Genomic DNA, 14,209 nt, shown 5'->3' with positions numbered 1-14,209 from the left:
ATATTATTTATATTTATATTTATATTTATATTATTTATAGTTATGGTTATGTGTATATTTATAGTTAATTTGCGACTCCTCCTGAAATCAAGAAGAATATTTACCTGAAAGAATCTAAACATGACAGAAGACAAGACCTGTTCCTGTTTTTAACAGACAATGAAAGCACAGACAAAACATGTGATTTAAGGATTTCCCTCAAGGGAAAGAACATCAAGTATGCATTTAAACCTACTACCAGAAGATCTGGGCAGGAAAACCAAACTCAACAAGACATGAGTGTTCAGAACACCACAGCTTACTCTGAACTCTAATCTTTAATACAAGTGCACTAAATAGTAGTTCTTTTCACTTCTATTCCCATTAATACAGCTAGCAAAGCCATTTGTCTCAAAAAAGCTAAATGTGCTATGGAAAAGTACCAAAGCCATGCCAACACTCCTTTTCCTTTTTAAAAATTACAATAAAATATGTCTCAGGTGAGATTAATAGGAGTAGCAAACCAATTGTGTCTACTACTGATGCTGTCAACTTGATAAAGACAGTTCATTGTATTCATGTTAGTGTGTTCCTTGGAACTCACACAATGTGCTTTCATAAGATTATTGTTTTTACCTCACATCTGTACACAGGAACAACTACAGCAAAAAAGTGAATCTTATTGAAAATGATAAGTATCAGTAACTGACTCTGGAAATATTAATTCCATAGAATACTGCCAAAGCCCAGATAATTTACTATGCCAGGCAAAATGAAGAGAAGTTGCTATGATGGATGCATCTCAGTTGATTATAAATATTCTATAAATAGGAAAGTCTGTACGTGTAGGGAGAAAATCTGCATCATGAAATGATTCATACTAGATAAATGATAAATTCTGAAGATTTGTGTCTGCAGTAGATATTTAGTATTGATTTGCACCCATGCATGCAGGTCACCCTACCTGCCCCTAAGTTACCTGGCCAGTAAAGTTTCTAGAAGATCATCAGGAAGCGGCAACTTAAAGGATTTGAAAATAGTCCTGCAGGTCTCATAGGGCAACAATCCACACCTGCACATAAAAAAGAGAGGGGTAGAAATATACATTAGGTATTTTCCAGTCTTACTTCAAGTAAATGTTTCTGTGCGTAGGAAAATGTGTAAGGAATATCAGGATAGAGAAAAAGACAACAAAGTTTTACTAAATTTTGCTATTACAAAGCTAAGAAACTTGAAGGCCACATTGTAGCCTTTCTCATACTGAGATCCTCAGTGATTCTTCTGTGATTCTTTATCTGCAACATCAGAGAACAAAAAGAGCAAATGAGTCACATAAAGAATCCAAATTCTTTCCTTTATTTTCCCCCTTAAATCACTATTTCTCCTCTTTGATTTAAAATCCTGTGTTTTGCCCATGAGCTGGTATCTGATGTCACAGAATGTTCACTACAGCATGTACAATAAAAAAGCCCACATACAAAATGTAAAATAGAGAAAAAGGCTGTCCTCTTCTTGTCTATTGTCAAGTGCTGAGAGAGGCTTAACATTACCCATAATATTCTTTGGCCACAACATACCACTTGCTCAGCAACAAACAGAAAGTAGGTGGGTTTACAAGAAGAACTTCTCAAATAACAGTTTGGGATAAAGAGAGGAAACTTACTTTTCTCGGTCATTGTACAAAAACACTGTAATCAGTTGTTCAAAATATTCAAAGGTATTTTTCTTTAGTTTGTCTTGAGCCACTGAAAGAAGGAAAAGTAGGTCTGTTTGGCTGTCATCTCTGATGCCATAATGACGCCCAAGAGTCATAATTTCATGTTCTGAAAATCCTCCACTAGCGACACTGACTATCCAATTTCTGTGCACAAAAACAACAACCTACATTAGTTTTAAGTAAATAAGTTAAAACCAGTTAATAACCACTAATTTTGGGGGAGGATGTCCAAATTTCCTCGGTAGCTGTCTATACATACAAAAATACATCCTACCCATGACTGAAGTGTTTTACCAGAGATGTCATACAGAGAATTACACCAAATCACAAGTTCCCCTGGCAAGAATGCAAGACAGGAGGCAGGAGCAAAAGCAGCTTACACTTGGATGCTGTAAGTGGAAAATCAGATCCCATGCAAGGATGTGCCTGGGATGTGCTCTCCCAAGCCTGTGTGTGCCGCTCAGACAAATCAGTCCAGCCCATGGAAGAAGAAATTTTCCTGAAATCCATCTGATGGGACAGTGTCAGCTCCCTCAGCTGTTACAAGGCCTCTTGTCAAATCTGGATTAGTGTAACTACATTGGCTCTATGATCCCAAACATTTGTCTCTGGTGCACTCACATTCAACCAGGCTTTTTAACAAGCAAGCATCAGCATAGGCCTATGTGTTTAGTCAAAATTAGATTAATGATATATAATACTTCTGAATAAACTGCACTAAGAATAAACTTCACTGTAATTGCTGGTGCAATTAGTGCTGTACCTTGTGATACCCATGAGGACATTGAATCACTGTGATTAAACTCCAATCCTTGAAAACAAATGGAAGAAATTAGTAGTGATGCACAAAGTTCTGACACAAGAGCTAAATGGCTGCCTGGAGAACACTTGAATTGTTGAATTAATCTGATGAGGGATCTCTTTAATATCCACATGTGAACTGAAAGCACAGAAATTTAGGACCCTTCCAAATTTCCAGAATTTTAACAAGAAACATAGTTCTTCATTTGCTTCCTCTCAGAGGCTTGTGTGGTCCTGTTCAAAGGAAAGGATCACTTCATGTAATATGATAGCACTTACACAACTATTAAAGAAAGGTTAAATACTGTAGAGTGTCTACTTTGATTCAACTGCTTCTTTTGCCATAATAAATAAATCAGAGTGATCTTTTATTTGCAGTGGCAGGAAATAAATACAAGGGAGTGACAAGTTGTTGACAGTAGCAAACCTTATTTGAGATTACACAAACCTAATGACCAAGACCTGGTCCATCTACTAATATTATCATTATCTTGTCAGTATTATTTTTCCACTTACTGGATATTATAATTTATACTGCAGCAGCATTCAGAGATCCAGTCAAAGCTGGAGCCTGCATCCAGCAGCCTTCAATAAACACCACTGCACACACAAAGAGGACAATGCTGCCTGATAAGCCTGGCACTCCAGTGCTAGGGCTGGCAGAGCTGGGGGCTGCAGATAACATCAGCTATTTCCACAGGCTGGATTTCCATACATGGCACAGATTTTTCCACTGTCAGGATTTAAAAAGTCTTTTATTTTCTCAATCCAGTCAGTGACAATCAAATCACCAAAATCCGTAGATAAAATTATTTCACTTGGGAATTAAAGAATATTTTAGTGATTGTGAGGGACTAATGAATAAGACCCAAGACTCACAAACAGAATGACATCTAAACTCCCCCTGACCAAAAAAAAAAAAAAAACAAGCTTCAATAATTGTTGCCACAGCTTAGCTATCTCTTGTTTTACTTCTTGTTTTGTTCTAGAGGAATAAGACAGATTGCAATCTGAATTTATTACAGAGAGAAGAAGTCATAATTAACTGCTCAAGAGAGCTGCTTCTCAGCAGCTCCAATCTGATGAATTGAAGATAGGAATCTTTGTCAGACCCACATGGTTCTTTGTCTCTAACAGCAAACAGTCTTGCCAGTAGCTTATGAGAAAAATCAGCCTGGACAGGGCTGTGTGATGAACAGGCATCTAAGTTTTAAGTATTTTTTAATTCTCTTTTTAACAAAGATTTCAATAGTTCTAATGATAACTTAGGGAATAGCTTCAGTGTACATTACACATTTATTTCCTGGATGAAGTGCTGAAGATTTGGGTTCTGAAAGCAATTAATTATATAATCACAATTCTCTTCATTACATCATACTTACAGATGTAGTTTTACATGCAGATTATATAAAATTACATAGGTAGAAAGAAAGAAATATTAACAGCCAAATTCAGAGCTGAGTAAAACCTCAGCTTTATTTAAGATAAGGAAAGAGGATTGTCATTGAAGCTCTCATACAGATAATTGCCTGCACTAAAAATAATCATTTGTTGCTAGTTATAGTAATCAAATGTCATGGCAGATTAAAAATAATCAGAGATGTACACAATAAGAAAATGAAAGAAAAAATATTCTATTCACATTGAAGCATCTTGGAATTTTTTTAGATGCCAAGAAGTGCTCTTGTTTTTGTCATTAAAAATGCTCCTTTCGTTCTAAAATAAGATTCACAGATAATAATAATGAGGACTTTTAGATTACTGGATGTAATACAAACTAATAGAAGCAAAACCTACTATGGCTATAGAGCACAAATGTTCAAGATTCCTTAGAGGCAAATTCTTCCTCTGGCAGTGTGAACATCCCCTGTTAGACCCCAGGCCTTCCTCCATAGCAGGGATGAGGACCATTAAAGGCTGTTGAGACTGGCCCAGAGGAGCACTGAGGCCCAGAAAACCCTGATTATTTGGGTTCCCCAGATTTCCTGCTCATGGAGACGGCTCCTGCATTTTTTGTGGCTGAAACCAAGTCCTTCCATTCCACGTGACCAGACATATCTCTCTCCATGTCACAGAATAGCACCACCCTAAATTAAACAGTTGAGCTGTTCACAGCTGCACAGATTATGTCTATGATTAAATTTACACCCAACTGAGCCTCTTCTGGATAAAATAAAAACCTTTCTCTGCCATTTAAAAGCACAATCATCCCTTCTGAAAGTTTGCTTCCCTAATTCCATCATACAAATGTTCCAAACCTTTGAGCTGCTCTTAGTGCATGCACAAAGTTTTACAGGAGATTATTTCATAATTTGAACTAAACCAATTTTTTTTTTAATTTTAAGTAGTTACCTTGTACATAAACTAAAAACCTTTTCCAAGTGCCAGGAACTTTCTCCCATTAAACATGAACTTTCAATTTTCTCTCTTATTCAAGTACTTAATGCAATTAGCAATTCAAAATCTCACTTCTGCTGAGTAAAATATCTGAGTTCAGAAATATTTTGACCAAAAGCTGCCAAAACCTGTGGCCTCTTTTAGTTTAAATCCTACCGAGAAATCACTTATTTTTCATTTCTGAATACCAGCTTGTTTTAATTTCTCACTACTTTCACTCTGAATTGCTGAAAGAACCTTCTGTTGATCCATTTCTCTTCTGACATATTTCAGAAGCAATTCCTGCCTTGGTTAGCATTCCTATGGAGATGACATTCTATGCAATATTCATCTACTTACATGCCTTAGTTATTATGACAGTTCCTAAATATACAGTGTATTACTTCTGTGAAAACCAAATGCTTCTAAGCAAAGTTTTCTCCTCTGCTTCACATCATTAACCTTTCCAGAATTGTGCCCAACACACTTCATGAACTCAAGTATTCTGGCTGTGGGATAAACTGAAATCAGTTTGTATTTGAACATGATTTTCTCTTTCAAGTATCTCTACATTTGCCCATTGCCATGTCTGGATCATTGCCAGAATCCAGATTTCTGCTCCCTTTATCTATGCTTAAATTACTATCCAAGTATTAATAATGGTTCTCACCACTGCTTTCCAATCTTTTTTAAACATGCTTAGCACTGCCTTCTATAATTTCAACACACCTTAGTTCTTAGTAAACACTGTCTTCTTTACCAATGGTTCAAAACCCAAACACCATTTTCAGAAGGCAACTTGAACGTTCCTACTTGAATTTCCAAACTACTGTTTGACTCGCAGGATGGACTTTTCTTTATCATTCAGCATATATTTTACTGCTGACTTGCGCCCTTCTTTACAACACTGTGTCAGCTCCATAAAAAGTAGACAGATTTCTTTTGTGCTTTTCAACTTACTTGAAACTATCACTTTTTTTCTTCTGGAACATGGATTTACATTATTTTTTACACATACTCTCCAAGTAAATGCAAAACAAATCTATGCCACTTGTCAGCTACTGGGCAGAAAGCATCAAAACCCAGTCATGCTTTATGCATTTTGGGGGAATGTGCCTTTATTAAATATTAAAACCCCAAACTTTCTTACCTGAAAGTGTCATACCCAATCACATTGGTATGCTCAGGGTCAGTAGTATCAAATGTCTTTCTGATTTCTTTGCCACGAGATTCTGTCATGCTCTTCAGTTTGTTGAGGATGACACAAATGTCAGCCATGGGGAACTTAAAAGAGGAAAGTAAGACAGAGATTATAAAGACCTGAAGGATAGGCTACCATCCAGAGGGACCTGTCCAGGCTGGAAAATGGACCCATGGGAATCTCAGTAAGACTATTAAGAATAGAAACAATTAAACAAAAACCATCAGATCATGCATTTTCAGAAAATTTAGTGCAGCTACTTAAAAGAACATCCACTTTTGTTTGAAACATTGCATTTCTAAAGCAGAAGTAGAAACATTTAAAGTACAGTTATAATAACTTGGTCCTCCTTTTATATTGGTGCACCTCACTGAATTCTCAAGTCATAAATTTCACAATGTTAAAGTTAATTTTTCACCATTGGCTCCAGAAACATTCCAAGAAATAGTCTTATTCATTTTGGACTTCATTGTCTTACATACTCAGAAATAGCACACTGGAAATTTTTTAGGAACCAATTTTACCTGTTGTGTATAAAAATACTTGAATGTTTATTTTTTCCTAAATAGACAATTAAAATAAATTTGAACTCAGATTAAACAGAACTGAAGCACAAAAGCTTTCAATCTATATTCAGATTGTTGTGTTAGTGCTCTACCAAAGATGTATTTGCTGTACTCATTTTTAATAGAAAACATAGAAGTATTTAGTCAATAAATTGGGGGTGACGTCAAGTATGATTATCTGCTATGTCCTTATACCTGTCATGCTCTATCTAGCTTAAAAAGCACAATGAACTGCCTGAAAATACTTTTCTCCCATTTCTTCCAATAGCAATTATTTGAAATTTGGTATAACTACTATTAAGTATCAGGACATAAAAATCAGGCCTCAGCCCCAACTGTGCTGAAGTGTGTCTACAGCTTTGTATCAGTTCAAAGTGATCTAGAAAAGGGTATTTAAAGTTTCTGTGGCACTGGCAGAGCAGTACAAATTGATCCAAGTTTAATCAATACATCAGCTCTTGCAGGTTTTTCTCAGAATTGGAGAAGACAATTTCTGCCTCTGACAAAACCCAAAGGTGCAGCCCTGGCAGGTAATGCCCTGCAAGGCAGTGGTTTGGAGCAGCTGGACCAGCAATCAAAGAGTTTTAGAGGCAGCAGCTTTTCCAGGCCCCTCTCCAAGATATTACTGTTGGGGCATAATCACACAGCCTTCTGCTGCTCAAGCAAGGAACAGGGAGAAAAGACTGAGCAGAAGGGTTCAGAGAGCAGAGTATTTCAGCATGGACAAAGTGTTCTGAATATTTAGGAGCCTGTCTTCTCTACATTATCAAAACAGCTATTTTTACACCTTTTTTTCTAAATTACATATTCCAAACATCTACATAGGTATTGAGTGTCCGAGCAGCATGGCAATAATTTCAGCAGCTTTCCCCCTTCTCATGGAACTCCTGACGTGTTTCTAGCCACAATCTAGTTTGGTTAGATTGCCTTGCTTAACTCAGAGATTATTATGCTAAATTCAATGGAAGTAAAATCCTTTTCCATGTTTGTGCTGCAGCACATAGCAAAGTTAGAACAATTGACACAGTTCAGAAATGCTGAATTCCCTTCCAGTGATGCCTTGTTTGAAACAGTCCTCCCCAAAACTGGATAATACCAGTAGGAATGTACACAACACACCTGCTCTGTTGCAAGCAAATTTACACTTTCTAAATAAATATTTTTTCCCTCAAATTGAAAAAGAAACCTGAAGTGATGAAAAGTTTTAACTAGGTCCTTGAAGTTACTTTCAGTAAAGCTGGCAATCAAAATGACAAGACTCTGTTTTTTCTCTCCCTTTAACAGGAAAACAATACAACAAGTATAATTTTGAAACAGAAAATTAAAGCTTTCCAACTATATTAGATGGTGTCAAAAAATTTTCAATATTCACCTGCATTATGATTACCAATCAAAATTTCATCTAAATCACCATATGCTTATAGAACTGTGGTAAAAATGGCAATTTCCATGAAAAAACATTTCATACAGATTTCTTTTACCAGTTTTAAAAAACATACTGATGTGTTCTCCTGGAAGGAAATTTCTTGTCTATTCAGAAGGAAAATAATTTGTTTTCTATTTTTAGAAACAACTAACAAATAGCCATATTTACATTGTTTCCCCTTTTTCTAAACAATCTTCCAGCTCTGATCTTCTCTAGTAATTGCTGAAGTTGTTGTGATTTGAGAATGTGATCTCCTGATGAACTGAGGCAAACTTCTGGAGCTCTAGTCAAAGGATGTGAGGGAAGCACCTACTTCTAGGACAATCAACCTTTTTTTCCTACCAGCTGCATTAAAACCTTAATTGTGCAAAGAACCTTTCAAAGGTTCACTTTCTTTCAAAATTCACTTTAATGACATATTTTTAATGTTGCCTCTTCCCATTTTGCAGATTTTATTTTGATACTATACAATCATTCAGTCTGGAGAACTAAAGTCTCATCCATTTGATCCAGGACAATCAATGCAAACAACATTCCAAACATGTACAATCTAAAGATGAGGTCTGAATTTTGGAGAAAAGGTTTGGTTTTGATTCTGCCAGGAGGAGAAACCATGCAGCAGGATGGAAACACACTGGATTGCATTTTTGAGGTTTCAGCTTTGTATGTTACTGCTTTAAGCACTTAGCAGCCTTAGCATTTTACATCCACAAGCATTTTGCAGATCTTCCTCATTGTTCCAGGGAAGGCAGATGGTGCTAGTCCACATTAAATTACAAAAAAATTGCACCATTCTGCTAAAATATAAAGCAGCAGAAGCACCCCGGCTCACAATTTATTGCTCTGCCCTCTGAAGGCAACAAGAAAAGACAGTAAAACTCAATAAACACTGTAAGCTTCAATTCTTGACTGGGATATGAATTTCTAATGTTACAAGGGAAATGTTTTGGTAGAAAAATGTGTATGAAGCCAAAAAATCAAATTAGGAAATAAAATAGCCTCATCAGTAAGACTAAATTGAATGTGTCCATGTCTTGAGTACTGAACACTGTTCCAGTCTCCACATCTCACAGTTACTTTGCAAGGACAGACCAAAAAGGGTGAGACTGTTACCTGCACAGGATTAGACTGAGGGGGAAGAATGTCTTAGATTCACAAAAGTATAAAGGTGGTGGATAAGGTGAATAGCATCTTCCCCAAACCTCAGAACAGTATAACTGGCCTTGAAACTAGTGGGAGGCTGGTTTAAAACAGATAATTAAAACAGATATTTCTTTTATCAGATATTTGTTTTTCATAGAAGGCAGTGAACTTTTCAACCTACTGCCACAGAAAGTTGTGGAAGCTGACAGTATCTGTAGGTTCAGCAAGGGCTAGATCAACTCAGGGACAAGAGGTTCCTGAACAGCCTCAAGAAAGAATAGGCAGGGATATCCCTCATCACAAGCCCTGATGCAGACTGAGTGGATTCTGAGAAAGAAAAGGGGAATGGACAGTAAAGATTGGCCAGACTTGCCTGCACTCCCAGCTGGCATCCCCCTAATCCATTGCTAGAGAGAGAGCACTGGGCTGTGAGCCTTGGGCAAGGAAACAGGATAAGTAATTCTGAAAAATATATGGAGAAACCACAGTCCTGAGAGATAACAGAAATTAACAAGAGCCTGCTTCACCTCATTTGCATTCTTCTCCATGTAGTTGAACGTGTATTCATCAGCATCCACCAAAAGAAAGTTGTGACCATGGAAACAAACTCTGGCTCCAACAAAGAGATCCTGAGCCTTGTAGTATTCAGATGGCTCACTCTTAAAGAGTTCCTGCCCAGGCTTCTTAATGCGACTTCTTTCCAGGAACTTCCCACCAGCTATCCCTATGGGAATAGAATTAACAATAATTAATTATGGCTTTACTTGGAAAAAAAAAAAAAACACACGCACACAAAAAACCTCCATGTCATCAGCAAAAAGACACCCCAAACCAGATTATTTGTATTTCAATACCACATTTTGTGCTCCAGTTTCCTGTCTCAGAACACTCTCTTCACCTCCCTCTCACTGCTAAAAGGACTGTCTCTGCCAGTGCCCACAGCAGCAGTGACATTGGGCACATTCTGTGACACGTCTCATCTGAATGCCTGCCAGACACCTTCCCTGCTTTGCTTTGCTTTTCTTTACAACAGGACAGAAATGTGCCTCTTCAAATCATTCCCATAACCCTGTTGCCAGCCTTGGAACTGGCCCTTGAGAAACCTAAGATCCAAACACTAAGATGCAGGCAATTATCCTTAAACTGTTAAAAGCAGAAAAAGGAAAATAAAAATCACACTTAAGAGAGCGCTGTCCTACGAAGATTGTGAATTCTGATGTACTTTAATTCTAACTTCCTTTAAAGGGCTTTTAAAAATTTTTAAAGACGTAGGAGTGACATGATACTGTCTTCCACACATTGTTCTGCCAATGCAATTTAACTGTGATCTGCTCTTTGCTTTGTGAGGTGGGTATGTCACATGGTTCCTTTTCACAGTATAATGATTTTATTTGTGTCACTAGAAACTGTACAAGGTACTCAAGGGTGGGTAAGATGCTAAAAGGAACATTTCTCTTTCCTGTTTTAACATCTGGTGTACCACAGGACTGCACTGCATGTACTAAGCTTTCTGGAAAATCTTCTGTCATGTGTTTAGTTTCACTGGGATATGTGCCCTACAACAACTCTGGGGTTTGCTTCCTGTTGATATTTCAGCTTCCAAGCCAAAAGCCAAAATCTTCCTTTAGTAACATTTAATGACACCTTAATATCAGGTACTGATGCAAGTCCAGGAAAAAAAGGCTGATGAACAGTGTAATCAAATGCCTTTTATAGTCAAAATTATAAATGAATGTGAAACCCAAACTACTTCTTAAACCAAAGTTTGGAGCAGAGGTCTGTCTTAATTGCTTTATTAGCACCATAAAAGACAAAAAAAAACCCCTTCCACTATGGTAATAATCAGATCTTGCTTGAATCAAGAAACAATTCAAATCATTAATGTGACTCTAATGTTAACACATTCCTTTTCACCCAGCTATAAAAACAAATAAGAAATGTTTAGGTTATATAATCCTAGCAACTGTTTTGAATATTTAATAGGTCTCTCTTGCCCCTCTATTTCCCTGCAATTGTGCACTTATATTGCAAACCTACTTCTGTCCCATAACAGTTTTTTAAATGTTACACGTTAATGCATTACAAGTGGTAAAAAGAAAAATGACTGAAAATATCTCATTAAGTTAGAGATTTTACACTGAAACCCGATAAGGAGTTTTGATGGAAATCTACAAAAGCCAGGCTTAAAGCACAAAATAAACACCACCATGAAAACCCTCTTCCATTAAGATCAGATCAGAGTTTGCAGGTGTTTGTACAGCTGTTGGCTGGGCCTTACACTGAGAAAAAAAGGGGTTGTGATCTTCTTCATGGGGAGCCAAAGTTCTCAGGCTTTGATCCCCATCTCAAGAAGTGCTTCAAGATGTCCAGCCCTGTGAATTTCATAGAGTTTCAGTGTTACTAATATTAGAGTGAAGTACTTCTCTGAAACCTTCAGGTTGCTGAAACGAGAAAACTAAGAGCAACTTACTACTTCCCTTTTAGGACTGGGATTTGAAGCATTGGGATTTGAAGCATTACTTACCAATTTGTACCAGTTCATGTAAATAAAAAGGTAACATTTCAGCCCTCTGAACCTGTGCATAAAAGTGATGGCCAAATTGTTATTTTGGATGTCTTACTCCTTTTCCTTAGCCACTATTACCTGACCTCTACAAAGCCTTCTCATTCTGAAGAAACTCATTCACTTTTCCTTCAGACATGACTAAAATGAGGGAGGGATAGTGAGAGAAAAGAAGTAGAAAGAAAAGGAAGGTGGGAACAAACAAACTTGTGCAGACCCAGGCCTTTTCCCAACTGCTGCTCTACCTCCTCCATCCCGTTCCTTGCCTCTTCAATGCTGCTCTCACTAAACTCTCCAGTGGCCAGATCTCAACCACATCCTTTCATTTCACCTTTCTACCACCTCTAAAAGTCACCTACTCCATCCATTTTAACAACCCATGGAATTTAAAAGTCCACTTACAGACACATGCCTTTTACATGTGCCTTGAAGCATTTGTTACTATTAGTGGGCAAATTTGCCCATTTGTTCTTTCACATTTTATTTGAGCAGCAGTGTTCAGTGGACTTCCAGGTGAAATCCCAGCACATATCTCATTCCAAAACAAAAGGAAGGCAGACAGCAGTCTCTGGTCTGGCACTCATGCTGCTGATGGCTTGACCAGCTGACCACATCTGCTCTGCAGTGCATGGTTTGACTCTTCTCTGGGTGCTGCAGGATAAATCTGGAGTCTCAGGTCACAGTTATTATTACTGTGTGTTCAAGGCTCTCTGGGGCCTTGTCTAGTTGAAATGGTGCAAAGGAGAACTAGAAGTGACTGAACAGGCAGTACACATGCTTGGGGTCCAAGATTCAAACTGTTCCCTGGACTTCTTCAATTTAACAGTGCAGCTGTAGCTTTAGCACCCTTGATGTCTCTGGACATAAAAAATGCCAATCAAACATGTCATTCAGTGGTGGAGAACTGAGCTGCTCTCAAGCCTCATAGCCACATTACATATTAAATAGATACATAAGTGTGTGTGTGTATGTGTATTTAGCTGGAACAAAAGAAGTTGCATAAATTTCAGGCCGTTGGATCCCAGGAAGTGAGTAAAGTATTGATAAGAAGACACTGCTGCCATAAAAGTGATAAATCTTGATACTGTAGTGGAGCAGAATTAACTGGGAATGCTCATCAAAGTCCTAAGTAGGTACTCTACACCTTAACAAAACACTTCTCAAAGAATTGCTTGTATTTTAGTTGGGGTTGAGGTCCCTATTTATGCACTCATAATGAATGTTAACTGCTCTGAAACTGTTGCTGAAGATGTTTAGTGGGCTTCACAGAAAGACACTTATCACTCCACCAGGGTCATGCTTAGCCAAAGTTCCCCCATCTCTCTGAACTACAGAATGACTTCCCAACATCCTTTCCACTGCTGTGTCCTTCCATCCATCCAGCCACAAGATACATCAGGAAAACAAAAAGATGCTTGAAAATCACAAACTTTTTGTATCCTCAGCTGGAGGCTGAGCCCAAAACAGACAACAGAGGGCAAAAGAATTTAAACGTGACAACATCTGGCGACCATGCTCCAGCAATAAGATAAATGTGGTCAAGGAACTGAGAAGTAACAAAGCATTTATTTGTCACTTCAATACTGTCAGTTTGGCTCTTGGAATACAGTTCAGTATTGTACACAAACACACATCCAGACTCTAGCACAAGGCACTCTTCCCTCTTCAAATGCTCAGCACTCCATGATTAATGGTAAACTATGTTAGAAAGTGTCACAGCTGTTTGGCTTTCATGAGCTGCTTCTATACAATGGATACTGTATATGTTTCATAACACAGTTTTGCAAAACAAAGGATTTAGTCTTTCATTCTTGATGTCTTGTATTTCCTATCCCTATTTATCATCAGTTACAACACTATTCCTGTATGTTATCCACAACAAAAGCAAATGTTTAAAGGTCAGATTTTCAAATTAAAATGTAATAAAAGTTCTAAGGTATTACACTTGCAGCTCCCAAAGGATATTGTGAAGTACTGCCATGCAATGAACAATGTAATCCTGAGTGAGGAAGATCATGTGTTACTATGACATCCAGCTATGCAAGATAATGCAGCAGGCTGCTGATGTAATTCCCATTGCATTTAAAAATCCATATCCCTGCTTCTGCTACTGCTGAGTCTGGCCACAATGTTTACTGCAAAGTCTAACCAAATGAGCAGGGGAGCTGGGGCTGATTAGAGACATTGCTACATCTGACCTGAGTTTCTCTCTGCATACTCAAAAATGGAAATGGTGTCATCACTCAGGAAGAAGGAAATAATGAATTTGCGATCCTTGTCCACGGTGCTGTCCGTGATGAGTTTCGCCCCGTAGCGCAGTATGTTGCTGTCCATGCCATATCTAAAAAAGCAAAGGAACAGGTAAGAAATCAAAAACAGAGTGTGAGAAAAAATTTCACCCCTAAGAGATGCCTTCTCCTGAGTTTTGTAACATACA

General features: G+C 37.7%; 1 protein-coding gene across 1 annotated transcript in view; it reads right to left on the bottom strand.

The window, feature by feature from the left end:
* The window catches only part of EFHC2 (EF-hand domain containing 2), a 56,354-nt gene that overhangs the window by 8,064 nt on the left and 34,081 nt on the right, over positions 1 to 14,209 (bottom strand). The window contains exons 9-13 of the mRNA XM_068179703.1: positions 13,971 to 14,113; positions 9,737 to 9,933; positions 6,024 to 6,157; positions 1,643 to 1,840; positions 959 to 1,051 (exon numbers count right to left, since the gene is read on the bottom strand). Coding sequence (XP_068035804.1) covers positions 959 to 1,051; positions 1,643 to 1,840; positions 6,024 to 6,157; positions 9,737 to 9,933; positions 13,971 to 14,113 — 765 coding nt within the window. The remainder of the gene's footprint in view (positions 1 to 958; positions 1,052 to 1,642; positions 1,841 to 6,023; positions 6,158 to 9,736; positions 9,934 to 13,970; positions 14,114 to 14,209) is intronic.

This window comes from Anomalospiza imberbis, chromosome 2, assembly GCF_031753505.1.
Source record: "Anomalospiza imberbis isolate Cuckoo-Finch-1a 21T00152 chromosome 2, ASM3175350v1, whole genome shotgun sequence".
NCBI lineage: Eukaryota > Metazoa > Chordata > Aves > Passeriformes > Viduidae > Anomalospiza > Anomalospiza imberbis.
Note: the sequence above shows the minus strand (reverse complement) of the source record. Positions and strands in the feature narration are given on the sequence as shown.